Source organism: Magnolia sinica, chromosome 14 (assembly GCF_029962835.1).
Source record: "Magnolia sinica isolate HGM2019 chromosome 14, MsV1, whole genome shotgun sequence".
In the NCBI taxonomy this organism is placed as follows: Eukaryota; Viridiplantae; Streptophyta; class Magnoliopsida; order Magnoliales; family Magnoliaceae; genus Magnolia; species Magnolia sinica.
Window position 1 is genome coordinate 977,400 of NC_080586.1, and position 25,352 is coordinate 1,002,751.

Sequence of the window (25,352 nt, forward strand, 5' to 3'; positions counted from 1 at the left end):
GTGCAGGCTTAACAAAGCTCTGTAGTTTATTCGTGCATGGCTCGGGGTGAGATTGTGAAAGTAGAACCCATATTCGACTGATCCGAAACGTTGAACGTGTCCGACGCACTTAAAATCATCTAGTATTGAAGATCCTGGCCATAGGATACTTCTTCCTTTTTTAATTGCTTGGATGAGAGACGGTGTTGTATTCGCTTTTTTGGCTTCTGGCACCTTAATGAAAGGTTTGGATTTATTTTTTTTTCATCCGTAAGGTTTTCTGTGGCTGGATCATTCTCTGTGACTTCCAGATGATTAACGGTTTGGATCTTTGGAAAATAAGTCCTGTTTGTATAAGTTGGAAATTCAAAGGGGTAAAGAACACATTGAATCAGAAATTTTCTTGTATATTTTTTAGTGTAATATATTCCAAATACATTGAGTTATAGAAATTATCTTTACGCTTAGAGGGAGAAAATTTTGTCATATTTTTTTTATAGTCTTTGTAATTTACCTCAATCAGGTTTGTATGAATTGAAGGAGGGGTTGACGAATCACGAACCATTAGCTTTGTTCATTAGTTTTGGAACTGTGATAAAGATAGCTCAAAAAGATCTCAGTGGACGTTTTTTTTACCAAGAAGCTAAAAAAAATGGTGTAATAGTGGACAAGGAAGGTAGACCCGGAGATCTTTAAGTAGTGTTCAAATTCAAAAGATCTCAGTGGCTGTGTGTGAGATGTCGAAATTTAAATTCCGTGTTGGATCATGTCATGGTCATTTATTTGTTGAAACTCTAACAAATAATATTGTGTCGTAAATGAATGTAGTAACCACTTGTGGATTTATGGTCATTAGGGTTTGTTGATGTAGAAAACTAGTTAGCCTTTCATGGACCTTTGAATGCATGCACAAGGAATAGGCAAAGAAGACACTAGCTAGAGCAAGAGAACCTCTAATTCTAAAGGCAGGCCAAGGAATATAGGTCTAGTTGAGAATAGAGTTTTACATATAAAATTTAGTGTACCTTTCTTTGCACAAGGGGCACCTATATATGTGTCCCTCGGAGGCGGTGTCAGGTATAGTAATGAAACTGCCATCCGATACCATATCATACTAGGAAGCTGATTTTGAGGATGTGTGGCTATTCCTTCGAGATTTCTGAAGAGAATTTAGAAGAAGATTTCCTAATAGATCCCAAGCGATGGGCAACCAACTAAGCCGAGGTGTAAGGCTAAGCTCAACCATAATCTTGAGCTGAACTCAACCTCAAACTTAGGTAGACCGAATTTGAGGTCGAGCTCGAGGTTAGATAGACTGAGCTCGAGGTCGGAGTCGGTCTTGATTTCAGGCCATAATTGATGTTAGTTGAATCTGGTTAGACTTTGAGGTCAAGTGAGTCATGGCTTAACAAGCTTTTTGATGAAAGTCATCTTCCCATCTTGAATCATCTTGGTCAGTCCATTTTTACTCACAACAGAGTTTTTAGCTCAATCAACATCTACGTGAGCTTATAATCTATGACCACTTGGACGAAATTTGGAGGCTCAGGTGAGAGTGCATTTGATATATTGAAGAATGTGTTTCATTGTTATCACATGGTTTTCAATTGACTGATGTATAAATTGGCAAACTTAGTTGATAACATGAGAACGATCCATTCAAATCATTGCCAAATATCAAAGTGCACCAACTATGCTGTGATATTCGAGAATTTGATTAAGAGCAAGCGCATTTCCTTACACAAGTTTCAGAATGAATGTGCAAGCAGGAGTTCCAGAACATATTTGTTTTGTGAAAGAAAAAATGTCATTGTACTTCTAAATGATTTTGAATGTAAGAAAATAATAGAGATGACCCAAAACCTTCATAATAGATAAATTGTTTAAAGGTGAGATGAGAAATGTTAGAGGTCTTGTACAAGCATGTAACCTCCATCTATTTCATATACGTGGATCACGTGTAAGAAATCTCCACCGATGATCATCTTAGTGTTGTCCTGATTAGGTCCCACTGGCCAGCAAATAGATGGTTGAATATTGAATGAGCAATGGTCCACGTTCTGAATAGACGCTTGAGATTGTCCAATCAATATCAATTTTAGTCAATGGCTCATCCATGGTGGGGCATACCTACGAATAGCTTGGAATATGGTTTTCATAACTGCGACTTCTACCATTCTAGACGAGAAGCGCCATGACAATCCCCACGAGCCAATCCGTGCAAACGTGCCAAATTGCTTACACGCTGGCATGATCTGGGCCGTTTCTTATATGGTCCCAGCTTGAAGCCACGAACATAAAATGTCCCAGTCCAAACGCCACACGGGTACGTAAAAACTCAAACACGTGTGGCGTTGATATTTGAACAGTTAAATTTCTTAACTGCATTTTGTAAATATTTTGTGACAGAAAAGTTGTTAAAAACGTCCAACGGTAGATAAATTCAATAAGTGTCATTCTGTGGAATGAAGGAGAGACTTGTAAATTTAAAATATCAAGGCAGCCTATATAAAATCTCGGGTGTTTGGATGCCACCCAGATTTAATATTTCATATAACTTTGCAAGTGAGATGAAGAGGTTGAGAAAGCCGCTCCCCGCCAGTTTTTTTTTTCAAAAGCATGGGTTAGTGAGGCGTTGCTTGCTTCTCACACAAGTGTTAAAATGTTAGATTTAAGGGCCGTTGGATATTTGCATGGTATGCTTCGACAAGAGTACTTGGTGAAAGAAAATGCATCACTTTTTTAGTGGCATCCAAACGTGCTCTTCTATTCAATCCTTTTGGAAAAGAGATATAGAGATTTGATCATGTATGGGTGCCTCAACTGCTATTTTGAATATTGGGATCTGGAAGTAAGGTTGTCTGGCCATGTATGGCTGGAATTTCACCTACAAAATGTCTACACAATCTCTCTCCCTCTCCCTGTCCCTCTCTCTCAAATAGCTTAGATTTTACCTACAAAATCTCTCTCTCTCTCTCTCTCTCTCTCTCTCTCTCTGGGCGTGCAAGTAGCTCACACCTTAATTCTTTCTACATGTACCCCAATCTCTTCCTACTAGATGATGTCTCCCATCCATGTATCAATGCGTGTAGCTTGCACCCGTCTCTCTGCAAGTCTTTTCCCTCTAGATGATCTCTCTCACATCTCTCTCTACATATATAGCCCGCATCTATCTCTACAAGTAACATACACCTAGGGGTGTACACGAACCGAGCTAGCTCGGTTAGCTCGCTCAACTCGACTCGAAAAAGCTCGATTTGATTCGGTTCGAAGCTGAGTTTGAGCCAAGTCGAACTGATTTTTTGAGCTCGAAAATGAGTTCGAGCAGGCCCCAGCTCGACTCGACTCGAATCGAATCCAGCTCGGATCAAACCAGTTCAGTGACTTGGTTACTCTGCCATTGACATTGCTCACCAACTGTTTGATAAAATGACTCAACGAAAAGTAGCTGGTGGCAAGGAAGGAATGTACATGAAACAAATACCCTCTTTCTCTTTGTTTTTCTTGGTTTTTATGTTGCTTAGAAGGTGTTTAATAAAATACCTGTAAAACCATTGCCTCTGTTTGTAAAACAGTGAGATTTTGAAGTTGCAGTTCAGGTGTTTATGGAAATGCCTCAATGGCGAACTCGGCTCGATCTTGGCTCGAACTCAGCCCAAGCTGTTGACCGAACTGAGCCGAGCTGGCCAGTCAAGCTCGAGGACCGAGCCAAGCCGAGCCAAGTTCAAGCTGAGGTCAGCCAGTGGCCGAGCCGAGTCAAGCTGCGGCCAGCTCGACTCGGTTCGACTCGATGTACACCCCTACATACACCCATATCTCGCTACAATTAGTCCGCACGCCCCTTCACAAGCAGCTCACACCCTATTTCTTCCTGCATGTAGCCCACACTCTTCCCTCTTCTCTCTCATCTCCGCACTCCCACACTATTCCCTCTTCTCTCTCCCACTCCTGGCTCTCCCTTCTCTCCATCATGCCCGTGCAACGTGCCATGCCCTTGGTATTTGATAACTAACCGGGATGAATTGCACCAAATTAACTCATGTATGCTTGTGAGGCCTGCCTAGCTCAATTTGGGGGAATGTTCATGAGATCCACCCATCCATCAGAATGCTGGCAAGCCTCAACCTAAATAACATTCTAAGGTGAGGACATGCTGAAGCGATCCTCACAACATGTGGCCCCCACCACAAACATGCTGGGGCCATCAAGTAGGACAATCCACCCATCAGGTGAGACACATATTAGCGATATGGGCAGTTAGAGAAATAACAACAGCCCATACTCAAAATTACACTTGTGGCGCCTACCTGATGAGTGGACAATCCTGCATATCATGAGAGCACATTGGGCATGTTCACAGCAAGATCCACCAAGTACATGGTCAGGGTGTATTACATTGCCACTTCTCTGCTCAGTAAGGCGTATCTATACCCCGATCATGATCCTCTCTTTCTTTTTACTCCAAAGATGTTGTAAAACAGCAAATTCTACCTTTTGGACACCATCAAATCAGTCACCGACCTGTCCGATCGTCGTCCTTTTTTTCAATTTTTTTTTTCAAATCATGGGCTCTCCGTACGTTCCGCAGTTACATGCAAATCTACCTTGGTTTTTCTTTTTTCATAGATTTACTTTCTAACAAGAACTTGATTGGAAAGGAATTGGAGAGAAATTCAAAGAGAAAAAAAAAACAAAAAAAACAGAAAGTTGTATATGAGACATTAAGGGCTTAACAGTGGAAAATTGCGGTTGTGCTTTTTTTTTTTTTTCCTTTCTTCTTTTTATCTCCTTGCTCAAAAATTGGTACATTATGAGTAAAGAAAAAGACCCACACAAGGAAACAATCAACCTGATGATCTCCAAATCCTTCCCTCAAGGGAAATCACCATGACTGAAACATCATCGTGGTATTTCCGGCGGTCACCGTTGGGAATGTCCAGCAACTCGTGAAAATCCATCCCTGCGCAAAACATGAAACAAAAGCAACCGCACTAAAGCACCTAATTACAGAAACAGGCATCTCGATTTGGAATGAAAAGAAGATGAGAGATGATCCAGTACTCCTAGTAACTTGCATTCACACACTTCGACAGTTCAATCCATTGATTCAAACTGTTCATTAAGTCCGGCACACATTTCATGGGCTACCATGTAAACATCACACCATTCTGACAAATATTAACCATTTGATATGGCCGGTCAAGATCGTTTACGCAAAAATAGGTCCAATCATCAATTTGATACATCTATTTGTTACGGCCAATCATGGATTGCTTATGATTCCAACAATCACTTTTGTTAGGCAATCATAGCCAATCCCATCCATGGCTTGGGACAGCTATAGAAAATAAGGCCATATCAAAGATGATCAACCATATGATCAGTGGTGGTTTTTTTTTTTTTTTTTTTTTTTTTTGGGGGGGGGGGGGGCCCATGAAATGTGTTTATCGACTTCACATCTGGCTCAGACCAATTGATCGGACTGTCAAAGTAAACCAGTGCAATTAGGAGCCCTATAACTTATAGTGCTTTGAGAGCCCTGGAACATTTCTCAAAGAAGATGAATGGGTAACAATTGTAACAAAGGGCCTGTTTGGGATGCCTAAATTGAGTTAATCTCATTTTAATTAATTGTATTTACATATTAGAGATCATATTTCCTCTTAGTAAGGATTTAAAAAAAATAAAATCTTGACAACCAACAATCATGATCTCTAATTCATAATTATGATTAAGGGTGTGTTTGGCTGCACCAAATATCATGAAATTCATGATATCTAATGATTAATCAGTCTGATTTGGCGGAAATAATCATTATAGTTCAAGAAATTTTTTGCAACCAAACACACCCTAACTAAAATGAGATGAACTTTTTTTTTGCCAAAAGAAAAAAAAGAGAGAGCTTGGTTTCCCAAACTACTGCCATTTATTACTATCATTTTGCAGCTGAAAATCTCAGCATTTTTTATGGTGGTTAGGCTTGATGATGACATGCAACGATGCTCTCGAGTTGCACCAAAAGAACCAGGTCCAGTTACAACAGTAACAAGATCAATCCCCTAAGAATCTCAACCAATTGACAGACTTGACTGAAGGGGTAAATTACAGCACACGTGTGAGGATCCATTTCATGTACCAGGTGGATCCCAGATGAACATGCCCTGTTACAAAAGCCAGGCTAGTCCAATCACCAGGTAGGCCACACATGTACGTCGAATATAGGACGTTGGTAATTTTCTTACATCCCAAGTACCAAAGTTCTTCAAAAATACATAGAAATAAGGTCCAGTAGGATTCTTTACGTAGAATAAAAGTGTCTAACGGATACAGTCCCATTTCTTTGTATCACCATGCTATATCTGCTGGCCAAAGCTCTCGTGCAGATATGTAGGATATGGATGTGGGGCTTTATGCAATACCAATGCTTAAAATCCAACCGGTGACAATTCCGTACCCATATCCTTGTTTACATGCATGAAATTTAGGTATCACAGCAAGACAGCATGGCCAGTGAGTGGTAGGCTAGTAATCATGGGCAGGATTCCTTTTTTCTTCCTCTTTTTTTTTTTTTTTTTTTTTTAAAAAAAAAAAATGCAATAATATTATGAAGATCAATGAAACAAAAACAAGATGGATCAACTGACCATTTTTTTTGGCAGCACGAAAGAGAAGCTCCGCGATAAGGTACTGTGCAGGGTCACCTTCAGGGACGTTTTCAATAAACCATGCGACATGGGAGACAACTTCTTCATTGCTGAAGTACTGGTAAAGCCCATCAGAAGAAAGGACTAAAAAGCGATCATTCGAGCAGAGACGGTGATGGAGAACAGAAGGAATACAGCTGAGGTATGGAGCAGTCCCAATGTACTCAATCTGAAACATCTCCAGCAAAGCTTCATTGCATTTCGGCTGCATCCAAGAAATGAAACATAACCACAGATAAATCAGTTTCACAGAAAAGATGGAAGATCTCCAAGAAATATAATCAAACCAGTTGCCTTCTGACTTATGCTGAAACAAAGAACCAGTTCAGAAATGAGAAGCTTTACTTGCAGCTGCTCTTTTATTTTAATTTATTTGTTAATTTTTCTCAGTTGGTTGATTCAACTCCGACGGCCCAAAAACAAACAACTGGGAAGAGGAACGATCATCACCATCAGCCAATGCATGTCACATCATATATAAATTTTGGAATTTGGAAATGCTGCCCACCAACCTCCTGTATGCCACAACACGAGATAACACCTCCAGGGAAGCTGTGTATCTGAATTCTCTTGTTGCATCTTAGATTGAAAAGATGCACTTCCAACTCAAGCAGCAGGCTGCTATGTGCAATTTCTCCTCATGCAAATAAATTCACATTAGACTATTTTAGAGAGAGAGAGAGAGAGAGAGAGAGAGAGAGAGAGAGAGAGAATTCGAAAAGGGACAAACTTTTAGACTTTTAGTAGATGCATTTTAGACGGAGAGGGCATTTCCATCTTTTGTGCATCTTTCTTTCCTCTTACAAATGACCAGCCTATAATTCTAATTGGGAGCCCTTCTAAAATCCTCACCAAAGTTCTTGCCCTAAGAATTAGAGGTGTCTTATAAACGGTGATATCAGAAAATCAAGTTTCTTTCATAGCAAGTAGATGGATCCTCAACACTGCCCTAATGGCCCATGAATGTATCAACTCCAGACATAGAGAAGGGAAGAATGGATTAGTCTACAAGCTAGATATTAAAAAGACTTACGATCATGTTGACTGGAACTTTTTAGACTATACGCTAGAAAGACTTGGTTTTGGTCTCAAGTGGAGAGGTTGGATTCAATCTTGTATTCAATCCCCATATTTCTCAATTCTGATTAATGGCTCACCTTTTGTTTTTTTCAAGGCTTCTCGCAGTATTGGACCCGATACATTGTTACCGGATAGGCTTTTGATAGGATGCTTCATAAAGCAAAGGGAAATGATTTAATCCGAGGTTTTAACATTGCAGAGGCAGGGGTGCAATGTGCAAGTTAGCCATCTTTAGCATGTGAACGACACAATCCTCTTTTGTGATGCAAACCTCACTTCGATTGATGATCTCCAAAAAATCATGGTATCCATCGAAGCGGTTTCGAATCTAAATGTTAATGCCTCCAAAAGCGAATTATTGGGGATTCATGTGCCTCATGATGTCCTGATCCAAATGGCAAATGTCTTCATGTGCAAAACAGGATCCTTCCCGTTATCATATCTTGGCTTGCCTCTTTGCATAGGTAAGCTAGTGAAGCATCTATGGGACAAGGTTATCGAGAGAATTGAAAGAAACTTATCAAGTTGGAAGCATTGTTATCTTCCTTAGGAGGGTGGTTAACTCTTATCAAAACGGCTTTCTCCAACATGCCAATCTATTTTCTGTCTCTTTTCAAATGCCCAAAGTCAGTTTTGGATAAACTTGACAAATTGAGAAGAAACTTTTTATGGAGGCTGAGGATAAAATGAAGTTCGATCTACTTAAATGGGATGAAGTGTGTGAGCAATTTTCCAAGGGTCGCTTCAGATTGAAAAACCTGGGTCATATGAACATTGCCCTTCTTGGAAAATAGCACTGGAGATTTGGTTCTAAAGAGGGTAAACTTTGGAAGGAACTTCTCGCTTCCAAGTATGGTACTCAAATGGGGGTATGGAGCACAAAACCCTCCTCTCTACCACGCATCCCATGCATGGAAGGCTATTATGTCCATCTATTCCATGCAAGAGTATCCTTTTCACTTGGAAGGGAAGATTATATTTGCTTCTAGATCGACACTTGGTGTGGGTATAAGCCTTTACAGGTCATTTTTTCAAGCTTGGCATACCTTGCTACTGACAAATTTATAACAATGGATTATTGCTACTCGTCTATTGGCAAGGCCGGTGTTTGGTCTCCTCGTCGACGAAACTTATCGGACAACAATTTTGAGGAATTCCTTAACATGCTCGATTATTTGAAGCTTCACTCGCCTTCGTCTCAAGAAGAAGACTTGTTAGTTTGGAAAGGTCATAGTTCTGGTGTCTTCTCAATGCGTTCGTTCTACAGCTTCATTTCTAACCCATCTCCGCCTCACTCCTTTCCTTTCCACCAGTGGTCTTATGGAACCCCTCCGAGGATTGTGGCTTTTGTGTGGCTGGTAGGAAAATAAAAAATAAAAAAAGGATCCTAACTATTGATAATCTTCAACGGAGATCTCTTATTCTCCCGAACATTTGTTTGATGTGCATGAGGGATGCAGAATGGATTGACCACCTTTTCATTCATTGTCCTTTCGTTCAAAAGGTTTGGGAACACTTCTTTAGCATCTTTCATATCTCATGGGTGATGCCAAAGTGGGTCAATCAACTTTTGTGGACTTGGCATGGTGGTATAATGGGTAAATCCAAGAAAGCAATATGGAAGCTTAGTGCTATGGGGATTTTTTGGTATGTTTGGCGCCCCGAAACAGCTGGTGTTTCCAAAATAGGGACTTCTCAGTTGCAGAGATCATTCATATGGTCAAACTAGCTGTTTCGGAATGGGCTTTCTATGTTAGATCAGCTCTCCATGTTGATCTTTCTTCGTGGTTCTTTTCTTAGCTCTTGTATTTTTCCCACCAGGGCGGCTTTTCAATAAAATTTCAGTTCTCTAAATAATAATAATAATAATGGAGACTATAGCTACTTACAGGTTCAAACATAACCTAAATAAGTCAAAAGGCATATGTGCAACAACATGAAGTCATTAACATGGTTGCTATGGTAGGAGCATTCTTACATTATTGATAATGATGAATTTCCATCTCAGAGTGGTCAGCAGATGACCCAATTTAGATATTTGTAGACTATCTCAAATGTGGTATTTAATTTGACTCACAAACTGATATAAGGTACATACCGGGTACTCGTATACTTCTGAAAGCTGAAATAAGAATCAACACTATCCTACTTGTTGACTCTAATGTGGATATATGTCTGTGGAATTCCAACAAGAAATACAAAGCTTTGGTAGAGATGGAGATTCTAGAGGCGCAATGAGATAGCTTGACAAGGTGACATTTCCTGCATGAGAGCTGGAAATTTGTTCAACAAGATTCATTATAAATATTGTATTAGCCAATGTCAAAGTCATCACGTATACTTGTATATATCACTAAGGGTGCAATTTGGGTTGGGTCAACCAAACCCGATTGGCCCAACATGAACTTTAGGTTGGGTTGGATTGAGGTTAGGTAGGGCTTCGGCTGAAAATCCTCAAGTCATCCCCAGGTTGGGTTGGGTTGGGTTGGGTTTGTTGTGGCCTCGGGCAACCTGACCCAACCTGAACCCAACATTATATGCAGTATATATGCATATGAGTTACTTATAACAAACATACATAATAAAAGCATAAAGTCATGGCCGGCATGGAAAATAGGGTTCGTGATTGGAACCATCCCTGTTGTGGACATAGGGTTCATGATCGGAATTGTCCCTGCATGGAAAATAGGGTCCATGGTTAGAACTGACCCAAGGCCCACATGCTAAGTGATCCAATGTCTTTTGAGTAGTCTCTCCAAACATTAGTTTCTTTTTTCAATTTATTTTATCAGTTTATGATTGACGATTGTAGACTTTTTGCTGGTGAAGGAGTGTACCTGTTTCTACGGCTAGTGTTATCCTGGTAGTTGCAAATGTTATTTTAATGATATTATTGGATGGCTACAGGCTTGATTTCATGGGTTAGTTTACTAGGTGCAAGTGACCCGAACGAAACCAAACTAACCGACCAAACCCGAATTGTGTTAGGGTTTGAGTATTCAATACCTTGGGTTGGGTCGCTTGGGTTGGGTTGGGCCTCGAGCTGACTCCTCTTGAGGTTGGGTTGGGCTTAAGATGATCCTCAACCTAACCCAACACCTACGTTGCACCGCTATCTATTAGCAGCAAACCATTTGGTGCATAAATATGCAAATCATGTCACATCATATACAATTCATCATCTCTTAGTATTTGGGATGGCATTTCAGATATTTAATTTTATAGCGATGCTTGTTTTGGAGAAAAAGAGCCACACCTTTACTAGCTATTGCAATTTATTAAGTTCTACTATTTTGAACTCAGTTTGTGCATTCATGTGCTGGTTGCATTTCCCATTTTGTGCAGACCTGACAAGATGCTTGTGTGACTGCACACAAATACACACAAGAAAATCACACAACTGAATGCATGCATGTGGAAGCATGCAGAAATATGCTTCCACATGCATGCTGCCCTCTGTGAGATGCAAGCCCGTGTCTTCAAAAGAATAAGGTTTTAAGTTGACTTACCACATAAACAAAAAAGCAAAATAAATTAGCATGGAATTAATCAGTGACAAACCTTTTTGAGAAACCCCGCACCAAATGCTCGAGTGACTTTCAGCTGCCCTTTCACCCGATCGTTCAAGATGGATTGGTTATCATCAGGATGTTCTGCTTTTATCCTCAAAACTTCCTGTAGCATTTAATAAACATACATGATCATTCTCTCAAATACTCTACCTCTATTTTGTTCTATATTTACATTCACCAGTCTGGACTTCCTAATGCATTCAAACACCAAATTTGCACGCTTCCAACCCTACAAGGGGTAAAGGATGTTAATGCCGATCAGAGGGGACCCCTCTCGATTTGTGCAGCCCCCAACTGTCTCAAATAACGGGATCAGTTGATCATGTTAACAGTCATCATCCTAGAATAAAACCTTGATTCATCCAGTACCAATCAACTGTTTAAGCAGCCAATAATTTATATGGTAAATTCTTTCATTATCTTTCCAATCAGTATTGGTGATGGTCCATCCAGAATAAAAATAAATAAATGATAATGAAAAACATTCAGAAGCCAAATGTCGCTTTTAAGTGTATATTACAATCAAGGTATTCCGTAACAGTAATAGTGGTCGTAATTGCCACCATCTTTACCTTTATAATACAGGCTTCAACAGCCATTACGGCCCCCACAACAGCCGTTACAGTCTCTCTTTTTTCATTGCAAAAAAACCCAAAAACCAATATTGGCCCCATAACAGACCGTTGTGGGGCCGTTACAGCCTTTATGAAGGGCGTAACAGGCCGTTACAGGTCATTTTTTCCATAACAGCCGTTATGGCCATTACGACCCCATAACGTGTGACGGTCACCACTGTTACCTTTATGTAATAGTCTTTACAGCCTTCTAATGGCCGTTACAGCGCACCATGATTACAATAGATATTTCAAATGGACAAAGAACCTTCAATCATACAGATCAATAAAATCAAGTGATGATATTCAAACAAATGTATTTATTAGCAGAACTTCTTTCAATTAATGATTGCGTGTCCGTGATGGGGTGAAGCATCTCCCCAAGGCTCTGTGCACTACGCTTCTCTTCAGAACCATGCTAGGAATTCCAGCATGGAACTTCTTCCTGCCTTAATATGGTGCAAATGCATATCCATTCAGGACTTCCAAATTGCTAATCATTGATCAGCATATTGTCAAACAGTTTTATGATTGCCATCAGTTTCTGCAATCCTAAAGATGTGAAACATAGAAGAAGAAAGGTTTTTCACCCTACTGGTATTGTTCAAGGACATTAAATCTAAAAGATTCCTGAGACAAATGTTTTAAAACTCAGAACAGACCAGACAATTGGACCAGTTTGGACAGGAACCGATGGCCTTTCCATGCCGGGTTACTATAATACCCAGTTTTGGATTGGAACCTGTTCAGATTCAGATATTTTTTGTAGTCAACTATAGAAACATCCAGATGGTTTGGGCAGGAATCAGCAGCCTTTGTTTTTTTTTTTTTTTCCCCTGATTATTTTAGGATTTTAACTAATTTACTTATGACATCAGAATGATACCACATCTTGACCCGGTTGGACGAGCGGTGGGACCAGTATCGACTGGACCACCATTGCATGAGAGTGTGTCCCGTATCGGTATCGGTTGGCGTAACGGTGACCTCCAAAACCGATACGGATACGGGGGCGTAACGGTGATACGGGGGCATAACGGCCCGTAACGGCGCAAAATTTTTTTTTTGCCAAAAAAATATGAAAAAATATGGATTAAATCTGGAATATTCTAAGCATTCCAAATATGCATTCATTTATAAATTGGAACATGTTTATGGTGGTGTAACGGTCCACTCTTTAGTGAGAAGTTGTATCGGACTGTCTGATGAATTTATGAATCAGATAACCTGAATTTGACTACAAAATTCATATATTTAATTTTCTAACTATCTACTATCAATGATAGATATATTAGAATGAATGTAATATGAAAATATCTTACATTTAGGTGTTTGCAATTATTTTTGAGGGCCAAAATTCATGCGTAAATAGAAAAAAATATAAAATGGCACCCCAAATATGTAAAATGCACATTAACATTTTCTATTATGATTAACACATCATATGGCATCATTAAAACAGCAAAAGAATCATTAAAAAATGATTTTTCGAATTTTCAAAAAAAGGGTCGAAATAAATGCGTAAATAGAAAAAAATATTAAAAAAAATATAAAATGGCACACCAAATATGTAAAATGCACATTAACATGTTCTACTATGATTAACACATCATATGGCATCATTAAAACAACAAAAGAATCATTAAAAAATGATTTTTCGAATTTTCAAAAAAAGGGCCGAAATAAATGCGTAAATAGAAAAAAATATAAAATGGCACCCCAAATCTGTAAAATGCATATTAACATGTTCTACTATGATTAACACATCATATGGCATCATTAAAACAGCAAAAGAATCATTAAAAAATGATTTTTCGAATTTTCAAAAAAAGGGCCAAAATAAATGCGTAAATAGAAAAAAATATAAAAAAATATATAAAATGGAACCCCAAATCTGTAAAATGCACATTAACATGTTCTACTATGATTAACACATCATATGACATCATTAAAACAGAAAAAGAATCATTTAAAAATGGTTTTTCGAATTTTCAAAAAAAGGGCCAAAATAAATGCGTAAATAGAAAAAAATATTTAAAAAATATAAAATGGCACCCCAAATCTGTAAAATGCACATTAACATGTTCTACTATGATTAACACATCAAATGGCATGATTAAAACAGCAAAACAACCATTAAAAACTGATTTTTCGAATTTTAAAAAAAGGGGCCAAAATTCATGCGTAAATAGAAAAAATTATTAAATGGCACACCAAATCTGTAAAATGCACATTAACATATTCTACTATGATTAACACATCATATGACATAATTAAAACAGCAAAATATATTAAAAAAAGTATAAATACCTATTTTTAACGAATTTCTGAAAAATCGCCCACCAAGCTTTGATTCAAAAAAATCTATAATATAATGTGTTTTTCTATCAAATACCTAGCTAGGGTTGGTCGAAATTAGTAGTAGAAGGAGTTAAAAACAGTTTGGAAGCAAGAGATTTCAAAAAAACAGCAAAAACAGAACTTTAAAAAAAAAAAAAAAAAAAGTTACCATTACGGGCCCGTATCGGCCGATACGGGTTCAAAATCGGGTATCAGCCGATACGACCCCGAAACGCGTAACGGTTCCCACCGTTAGCGTTACGTATCGGCCATTACGGCCGATACGTAACCGTTTTGACACACCTTGATGAGACATATAATGAACTAATCAAGAACCCCAAAAAGCTGATTCTGTAAGTAGTTTCATCTGCCATTGCATAATACCATTACCATACGTGCATTCCCATTATGGATTAGTTTCTCTTGTCACCTAGTAAGTCAAGGTAATAAGGGTAGTCCTAAAAGTACACATTCCTGCTGGCAAATTGTATGCCATTGTATTTTCATGTTTCCAGGTCACTCCTTCCAAATAAGAGCAACTGACAAAAGATGGTTTTAAGGTACTTGCAGTTGGATACAGTGGATAATGCCTCCACAGTTCTACTGGGCATCCATAATATTCAAATACCTCTTTTCGTTCAATACCATTACCACTGCTATTTTTATTCTTCAAGTTCCATAAGAGAACCAAAGATGCAGAGGTTGATCTTTGCTTCCAGTAAAAGAACTACAATGATCACTCATTTTTCAACTTTCCAAAGATCAGCAAGCATCAAATTTGTTTTCCAATGCCAGGAGTATAGATTGTGCAATGACCAGAGACCAACATCAGCAACTGACACGCATGCACACGCGTGCGCTCACGCAAAAAACAAAAACATTTCTTTCTTGTTGACAAACATGTATCATGACTTCACTTATAGGATGAAGTTGCTAAGGGATGTTTTGTCATATCATACAATTCTACTGGCTAATCAGTAAGGGTATCGGTGCATACGCTGATGTTCCATTAACAAGAAGGAACTACAATAGGAACTCGCTACAAGTTTCGAATCATTTCCTACGTTGTAATTTATACAGTCAACTGCCCTTTTGCTTGTTCTCCTCTTGACTTTGGCTTTAAAAAATTGAGTTATAATTTTATTTTATTTTTTAAAGGAAGATTCTCAAGCTATAAGTTGGACATAGACATTTGTCGTGGTGTTAGACACAATTGCATTTACATAGGGCCCTCAAAAGGGTCGTGCTCAGGTTGAACAATGGTGTACCTGGTCCTGCATCCAAACTTAACTAAGAGAAACAGATTCAGATCCTATCAGGTCCGGTCCAGCTACCATGCAATAGGTACCAGATCTGCATCCGTCTGAATTTGGGCATCAGCATCTGATCTTAAACATTGTGGATTTCGGGTCATAGTCTACCACTGGATTCTGATTTGAGCAGGTCTCATCGGGCAGTTAGGAACATGGCATGCATACAGCAAGAAGGCCCTAAACTGCAGTTGCGGTACCCTCAACACCCTATTATCTATCCAATTCTAATAACCATTTTTAGAGAGGAAAAAATAAGTATTCTTACTTGATCCTTCAGGGTGGTGGTGGCAATGCTTGTACTTGCAGCTACCAGCCAGCAACTGACAGGGTCAAGGACAGGTGGTTGCTTAGGGACTAGGGTTAGGTGCGTGTCATGTGAGGTATGAGTTGAAATGAGGTACAAGCAGAGATAATGAAAACGATATTATGTATAATATAAGTATCCCAAATCACTATTTTCAATACCTTAGGTCAATAATTAATGAGAGTGGAGAGATTGAGAAGGATGTTGCTCACAGTTTTTTTTTAAAGGGTAATTGCAATTTTATTACGACTGGAGGGAAATGAAGAAAAAGGGGGGGGCTGATGAGCAAGGTGTTCCGTATCCATTACAACTTACAATACGGCCATAAAGGCCAATACGTATAAGTAACGGCCATGATCGTTACACGATACAAGGGTGAAATAGGGTAGTTGGTTTTTTTCGGACCGTATAGGCCGTTACAGGAGCCGTAACAGCAATTACATGGCATAATGACCATTACCCTCACAGCAATTGAAAAACGGCCATTTCTTTTTCTATATAAATCCATTTTTCCTCATTTTTCCACTTTTCTCATTCCAAAAACTTTCCTACATAATTCTACAACAGATTTCGACCACTCGTACTATAGTTTTTAGGATTAAAATAGTAGATTGAAGCAATTTGGGTAAATAGAAGCTACGAGGGCTATTTATTCAAAAAATCGAAGAAAAAAAATGGAATATGTGCATTTTTATTTTTTTTTTCCGATTGCTATTTCTAATGCTTGATTGTGATGTATAAATATTAGAGACACATAAGCATGTTCATAAATTCACTAGACAACCCAATACAACATTCTCACCAAAGAGTGGACTGTTAAGCTACCATAAACATGTTCAAAACAAAAAACCAAAAAAAAATACAGATTTGGAATATTTACATTATTCTAGGTTTTCTAGATAATTTTTCAAAAAAATTCAGGCAATTTTTTTTACCGTTAAGCGATAACCATATCAGTAACGGTGGTGCCCATTATGGCCACCGTTGCCGATACGAAATACCTTGTTGATGAGAGATCATCAAGTCAATACAACAAAGAAGAATCCTCCCAACTACTTTGTAGAGCCTCTACCAGGCTCCCTTCAAAAGCTCTAGTGGTCCACACCCATTCCACAACTGACCATTTGGCTTAAGGAACAAAAATTGATCATGATTAGAAGACTCATCCAAAAAGGTTCTGCTCAAGCCAAATCACTCTTGTGATGGCAGGGAGAATCAAGTGCCGAAGAATTTTTGGATTAGAACTAGGTGGGTGGAGTGGATATGTGCCTCCAGAGATTTATGCGATCGCAGCGTATCAATCAAATTGGAGCGGAGATTTATAAGATAGCTATAAGAGCAGCCATGCTTTATGGGACAGAATGTTGGGTGGGCAAGGAACAACATGTTGATAGGGCATGGCCGAAATCAGGATGTTGAGATGGATGAGTGGCAAGACAAGGAATGATAGAAGTATAAATGAATGGATTTGAGGGAACTCAGAACTAGCACCAACATGTAATAAGATGAAGGATAGTAGACTTCAATGGTTTTACCATGTGCAATAAAGGCTGAGAACTACACCAATTGGGAGTGAGTGGGTTCAAGTTGAAACCTCTAAAAGGACAAGGGGAAGGCCCAGAAAGATGTGGGTGGAGGACCGGAGGTAGTAAGAAAAGATTTGATGACCTATGGTTTAACTGAGGACATGGTCTTTGATAGACTAGAATGGCATAACAGGATTTGTGTAGCTGACTGCAATTAGTTGAGATGGTCTTAGATGATGATACAATCTAAGACATATTTAGCATTTTATTTAACCTGGCTTAAATTTCATTATACTTGTATTTTATCAGGTAACCAACAGTTATATGTCCCGACCTGATCATTAATTGGGCCTCGTCCAATTTATTAACTGGGCCCAATAAATGGACCCAAACCCTATTAACTCAGGTCGAGTAGATCGGGTATATCCACAGAATCCAAACCTATTGGCAGACTTACTTCTGATAAGAGTGGCTGACACACTATCGAAATGTTAAAAGCATACCGTAATTGCGTGCGTGTAAAAAAAAAAAGCTGAACATTAGATAATAGCAGCTATAAGCCTATAATTTACATTTATATGTAAAAAAAAAAAAAAAAAAGATAATAACAGCCTTCTATATGAGCTGTGTCTGTGAGTGTCACCCATGTGGACACTGACACAGATCAACTCAACAGAATGACAAAAAAAGAAAACTAACTTTGCTACATAATTGTGGAGTTATTTGGTATTTTGATGTCGTTTCTAAAACTGGTCTTCACTAGTGCACCTCCTATCCATGAAATCAAGATTGCCATTGTCAAGGAGAACTACGAGATCTAAGGCACTGTGACAGTGAGAAAAATGCATGCAAAGAAAGCAGATCTTTATGCGCCCAAACTCTATTATAGTTCAGCTAAGAGGGGGAGCCAAAAAATAAAAATAAAAAAGATATGATCTTCTGAGGTAGATGGGCGATAGGATCCAATTGCTATTTGATAGGTCAAAGCTACAGTAGCTACCTAACACATATATAATAGAGCGAAGTCATATCTTAAATGCAAACAAAAGATTTTAAAACCGAACATGCGAGGAAAGCGAGAAAAATGAAAGAGTACCATGACATGTAACTGTGCAGATTCCTGATTGTTAAGTTCTTATTTCCACCCACCATCACATACTAACATACAACCTGCAAGTTCGATGACACCAAAGTAAAGCAATGAGAGGTGCCCCTTTCCTCACTATTTCAAGAACCTGAATCCTTAGAGGCACCAATCTAGCTAAATTTACATTTTGACCTCCTCAACCTGAATGGGCAGCAAATATGTAAATGTGAGTGTGTTGCATTTTTTGTGACGTTTGTTTCATCAGTTACATGTGATTAGAAAATAGGTCGAATAGTCAAATTAACATGCATTCCAAATTGTAAATGTTACATGATGAGGAAAATAATTGAACAGTAACTACGGTGAATTTCAAGTAAGAAGAACTCAATTTGATTTTCATTATGCTATGTACCTCCTCGACGCTTGTGCTGTGATCGGTGGACAGCTGAATGGCCCTCATCTTCAATCTGCAAATGGAGACCTCCTTGTTCTTGTTGATCTTGCTCATCATGCTGGCCTGATTGTGTATCGGAGACTCCTCTGATATCCTGTCTAGTTCAACGCGAACAAGCGACTCCCTGGACCTGTTTCGATGCCTGGCGTCATCTTTTGAAGGATTTGGATGGCGGTCATTCAGCCTCTCTTGTGCCAAGATAACACGGCTATCACCAAGATTCATGACATACACATCCTGATCCTTCATCAGCATCACTAGAACACACGAACCCATCAGTGCAAGCTCCGCGTTTCTGTCGAGTGCCTTCTCCACCATTTCCATGTAAGCCTCCTCCGTAGTCTCAAGTGCCCGTGACATCGCATTCAAGACAGCAACATGATCAACTGGGCCTGACTTGCATCTCCGAATGGATGCCAATGGGTCAACTATTCTCTCGTCAACATGGGTCTGATCTCTGTGCCAATCATAACTCCAAGGGAATAGCTTTTTGCGCAAGGACTTCTGCTTCCTGTACATTTTTCTCAGCTTTGATCCAATCAGAGATCGCTTCATGTGCTTGTGCCCTGAAATAGAAAAAGAAGCCTCACTGCCATGTTTGGATTCCTCCCCAGCAACCCCTTCATCTACCTGTGATCTGATATCTTCTCCCAGGCGACCTGAACCGTCCCCTTTGGCACTTGCCGAACGTGACAAAGGTTGTGCTGCTGGTAATTTTTCCTGGGAACGAAAATATTCCCCACTTAGCTGTAAATCCCACGTAGCCCTTCTCCGGTTGCCAGCCTCCAATATGGATGGCGAACCCTGTGTATCCTCATCCTCCATCTGAAGCAGCTCATAAAGCCGCTTGCTTTTCCTGCCTTGGCCAGCCAACTTTTCTGTTGAAACATGAAAGGCAACCTGCTTTGAGGTGCCACTAGGCCCTGCAGCATCTGCATTCCTCAAGCCCATGTCTGTACTAAGGTCTTGGTTGGTGTCTAGATTGTCTTTTTCCTCAACTATTTCATTGATTTCAACTGGTGGATCCGGGAAAGCCATTGCCACCGCAGATTGTCTGTCAGTTTCATCAACGTTCAATTGAATATTTGTAGTTTCTGCTGCGCATGGATCTTCTGGACCATCAAATGGGGCCCCTTCGCACAATCGAGAAATTACACAATCCTCTTTTCTGCAATCTGTTAGAGCCCCAACATTATTGTTTTCAAGAAGCTCAGATGCAGGCGGGTTTGCTCCGGATTTATCTTCATAATCCCAAAGCAACCCTTCTAGTTCTTTATCTATTGCCCTATAAAGATTGCCCATGAGAAAATCAGGAGCATCAGGGCCACTAAAACCATCGTATATCCCAACAAATAACCATCCTTGTTCTTCAGAAAGCACAACATGGACCCTATCCTCACCAGCCTTGCCATGAGCCCATTGCAAGTTCCGGGTATTACTATACTCACCCACAGATGGCCCGACCTCCAAACAGTTCCTTGGGACTTCAGGATGGAACTTCTCCCCCTTGGGATGCCACACAAACCGTGTCACTGGCTGCAAAAAAAAACGATGCATCCAACCAGACCCCGAAGAATGCCTCGGAAAGGTACGGGAGAGAACATTTCTCATGGGCCTACTCATGCTCCTAACCATACGTCCAAAACCCATTCTTCTTCGACTGTATACGAGGGGAGCCGAGAAGTTGGTCTTGTCCGTGCTATCCAAAGGACCTGACATGAAAGCACCCTTCTCAATGGGCCCGGACATAAAGCCACCCCCTCTTTCCAAAGGCCCTGAAGCAAACCCTCTCTCCAGAGGGCCCGACATGAACCCATTCAATGGCCCCGACCCACGAGGCACCGGCTGCAGAGGGATTGCAGCGAACGACGGCGTGCTTTCGAAAGAAGCAGCGGGCTCTTGGGCATCGCTCGCAAACAGCGCGCTTTGATTTATGGACCTAGCAGTAGACACATTGGCACTCACTGACGCACCCGATATCGTCTTGAATGTAGTTTCGGGGAAATTCTTGTTGGGTCTTTGTAAACCCAATGAATCCTCGACAATCTCTCGTCTGAACGAGCCGCTTTGCGTTTCCAAATCCAGCGTACTCGAATCGACTGTAAACCTCTCAGAGTTTGATGGGGTTATAGCAGGAGAGTCGGTGATCACCGGCCTAACATAACAGAAGGAATGCCCCAATCCTTCATCCAATGGCTCTAAGAACTCTAAATTGACCCCGTGCTTCCCATTGCCTAATGGTACAAAGCACCCAACGACACGAGAAGTGCTGTTCCCCATCACAGCAAACACTAGATAAACATGGTCCAATCAGACACTGCTCCGCTAGAGGACCTCTGGAATGGAGGGTTCCTGTAGCTCTGCACCATGAACAGGTACAGAAGGAAAGTACTTGCCCGAAACACCACCGGCCGCGAAAATCCCAAAAACCCAACAACCCAATGGATTTTCTGGTAACTATGCATCATTGAAAGCTTCTTAAACTAAAAGATCAGAATCCCAAGAAGGGAAGGGAATATTGGTTCCCCATTCCAGCTAAAACAAAGCCCCGATCTATTCATAATCCACTAACATGAAATGGAATAGAAAAAGGAACAAAAGCAGCCATCATCTGACCTTTTGAAGAGTCTCCATGCTTGAATGAAGCTGTGGATCAGGCACCAAAGAAGGCAGATCTAAGGGTGTCATCCATAGTAAATGGAACATTCCCAATCAAAAGAAAAACAAAGGAGAAAACCACCGAGTGGGAATATCCGGATGAGTAAAATCAGCTGAGATTAGAAGAAAATAAAGAAAACCCAAGTGAGAAAACCATCTCCCAAAAAAACCCAAATGAAAAAACCAAAAAAAAAAAAAAACCCCAGATGATATTCCAAAGGGGAAAATGAGAAGATGAGAGAGAGCTGAAATAGAAGAGAAGGGAAGAGAAAGGAAAGAGAGAGAGGTTATTTTCTTTCTTTCTGTCTGTCAATATATCTATTTCAAGATTTTAAAATAAAATTTGGAATGGAGTGGCGATGAATCTATGTAAGTTGAGGAAAGGGGAAGGGGACTCTTTTTCTTTCTTGGGGCTTTCAAATGGTTTAGGAGGGTAAAAGAAAACTAATTTGAGTTGAAAGTTTGCAACAGTTACGGAAGCATTGGTTTTTTGAATGATTGGGGTGTATTGCTGCTGCTGGAGTCAAAAATTATAAATATATATACACACATGCGCAACCCCTGTCATCATCATCATAACCATCATTACCATGACTATTATCATTCATCATACCCATCAAAGGCATGAATGGAACGGAATGGGAAGGGTAGACTTTCACACACAGTCACACATTCACTCAAAATAAAAGAAGAGTTTTTTGATACTCCAGCTGTGCATGATGCTTCATACGCAGGTACTTCATAATCGCATACCCTTTTGAGCGTATATGTGTGTCTATGCATGCATCAGAAATGCTAACGTACAACTAGCTGTACATCCAATGAGTTGGTGTGTGGGACCCACCATGGTGTTTGTAAGACATTTCATTCATATGGAATGTTGTTCCATCGTGAAAATGGAATGCCTTAAAAAAATCTAAGTCCAACCTGCTATCAAGAGCAGCATATTATATAAATAAAGAAATAAAACCATAAACAATCACAGGAGAAACTTCACATTAGAAGGAGCATTTCATTTTTTAATTGGATCAACTTAAAATTTGAAGCATTCTATCTTTATGGTGGGACAATTTTTATTTATTTTATTTTTTTTAACACACACGCACACAAACCACCACACACTCATGCTATAGTGGGATTTCACCACTTATGGGTACTCGAAACTAGGTGTTGAAAGTCCTAAGAGTCTACAACCGAAATAAGAGCAAGGACCCATAGTGGTTCACAAACTCAGACTATTCATTGTGTCTGTCCCACCTGGATGAGGGGTTAGGCCAAGTTTTAGTCGCATCTAAAGCTCAGGCAAGTCCCACCAATTACATTGATATGTTTTAAGCATGTTTTTACACAATTTTATATAGTATGACCCACCATAGTTCTATGTACAGCTGATTTTTGAGATATCCCCTGACTTAAAGGGGACACATAAAATAGACAGTGTTGATGTTCAACATATATCATACTAGGACATACACAACTCAACCTCATATAAAGTTCCCTTGAGATCAAACTTATAGTATCATTACTATATATATATATATATATATTTCATGATTGGACAAACTTGCTAAACAAGTAGGATGTCATTTAAGTATTACGATGGGACTCACATGCCGACTAGTTAGACATAAGTTTACATATACATATATGTGTGTATACCCTTAAACTAGTTAATTAATAATCTGGATTAGATTGCGTAAGCATTTGTAATATATGATTTTTGGATTATTATTATTATTATTATTATTATTATTATTATTGTTAATAAGATAAATTGAATATTTTTCATTTTTAGTAGTCTAGAAGATGTCCTCAAACCTAATTTTAAAATAACCAAGAATAACTTTTGATTTATCATAACCTAAACTTGTACAGGTGATTTAATTTGATTTAGTTACATGACACGTATGCATTTTTAGGTATTTTATAGGTGACTGCGTATCATTCATCACACTCCCTCAGAGTATCAAAGATTTTCTCACAAAAGAAAAAGAGAATGAATCATTTCACACTCCGGCTGTGTATTCCGCTTCATGGACGGGCACTTAATTGTGCAACTCACTGTTACTAAGTAAAAGCCCCCTGATTTGATTGTTGAAACCTCTTATCAGAGGACACTTGCTAGAGTAAATAGGACCGTTGGATTATTATTTTTCCATTTTGAACCATCCAATTTAATGTCCATCTATCCGATGGTTAGATAATCAAATAAGCATGAATTTTGGTTCGTGATACATCTAATATGGGACCCATGATTTGGACAGTTTAATTTGAATTTCGTGTATTCCATGCAACCAATTTCTGTGTAATCTCGAAGTGGCGGCATACCATCCATCACATACTGCCTGAGTATCAAAGCTTTTCTCAAAAGAAAAATTGGCTAATCGCCGAACACCACGTGCACACGTGCCGTGGGCCCACTGTACAGTTGACCTGGCGCAAAAATAAAAATACGTGGCTCCACTCATCATGTGCTACACGTGTGCAATAGACATCAACGGTTGGCAATTTTTCCAAACAGAATTATTTTCCAGACGTGGGTGGCCCACCTGATGATTGGACCGGCCTGGTTGATGTCCAACCCAAATGCTGGGTTGGCACGTGTGCTGCGTCGGAAATTGCGTGTGGGGTTAGCAAACCTCTGTAATAATTAAATAAAAGGAGGAAAGAGAATCTTTTAGGTTAAACATAAAATAATAATAAGTTAAAGAAAATTAATAGACGAATCAGACGAGAAAATGTTTTTAAAGAAGACTCTGATGGTGAGAGAATCAGCTAAGCTGAGCCAGAGTCAAACCTCATCCATCTTGTCTTGCAGTATCAACTCTCAGGTCAATTTCTATCAAGAAAAAACATCTCTTTCTTGAAAATTATTAAGTGACACCTGAAAATTGATTCTTTTTCTTTCTTTTTATCTCCACCTAATATGACTTGAGTAGCTCATGAACAACTCCACCGCTACAATTAGGGCCTGTTTGGCCGGGCCCATTAAGAGGGATTAGGAGGGATGGGATGGTAAAATCACAGGATATGCCAAAGACCCGATGAACTTGTCCCGGGATATAGCAAACCCATGAATCTTAAATCAATCCACTGGTATCACCATCGTTACCTTAAAATTGATCCCATCCCTCCTAATCCCGTTCAATCATGCCGGGGGCATGTTTAGTTGGACGGATTGGAAGGTAAAATCCCCGGATATTCTGTGCGTGCCAAACAGACCCAGTGAACTTGTCCCGAGATATAGCAATCCCATGCATCTTAAACCAATCCACTGACACCACCATCATTACCTTAAAATCCATCCCATCCCTCCTAACCCCATGGGATCTGTCATGCCAAACAGGCCCTTAGAGTGAAATACATTGGTAGACCCAACTTATTTAATCTTTCATAGATTTAGAATAGTCTTAGCTAGCGGATAATCGGGGATAGCCTAACTCCCAGGCCATTATGTATGATGTGACTATTGGATATATGGTGAGTCTTTATCATAAGACATTGTCCATACACATGTGTAGGTGTGTGCACATGTAGGCATTAATTATATCTAGGAAGTTAGCTTGACTTTTGGTATTAGTTTGTATTGAGTCTTCATTTATGGCCGGATGGTGGACTCAGAGTTTCAACATTGAGATAGGGATTGAGTGCCCATGTGGTGTGAGTGGGTATAAAAAAGAGGTATTAGCTTGTACTTGTTGTAGTTGTGTTTATCATAGGG

The 25,352-nt window shown here is 39.5% G+C and overlaps 1 protein-coding gene across 3 annotated transcripts; it reads right to left on the reverse strand.

Annotated features, from left to right (window-relative positions):
* Positions 1 to 4,488: 4,488 nt before the first annotated feature.
* Positions 4,489 to 22,136, reverse strand: LOC131224785 (protein phosphatase 2C 32-like). 3 transcript variants are annotated; one of them, XM_058220150.1, is made up of 4 exons: positions 18,932 to 22,133; positions 11,325 to 11,438; positions 6,624 to 6,888; positions 4,489 to 4,939 (listed from the first exon to the last, which is right to left on the reverse strand). In XM_058220150.1, the coding sequence occupies exons 1-4, from the start codon at positions 21,251 to 21,253 to the stop codon at positions 4,824 to 4,826; spliced, it is 2,817 nt and encodes a 938-aa protein (XP_058076133.1). In that variant the 5' UTR covers positions 21,254 to 22,133; the 3' UTR covers positions 4,489 to 4,823. The 3 variants fall into 3 exon arrangements, 2 of the variants coding, with proteins under 2 accessions (XP_058076133.1, XP_058076134.1); XM_058220151.1 differs by lacking the exons at positions 4,489 to 4,939; positions 6,624 to 6,888 and adding an exon at positions 7,966 to 10,862 and having other exon boundaries at positions 18,932 to 22,136; XR_009161178.1 differs by lacking the exons at positions 4,489 to 4,939; positions 6,624 to 6,888 and adding an exon at positions 18,529 to 18,602 and having other exon boundaries at positions 18,932 to 22,136.
* Positions 22,137 to 25,352: the final 3,216 nt, after the last annotated feature.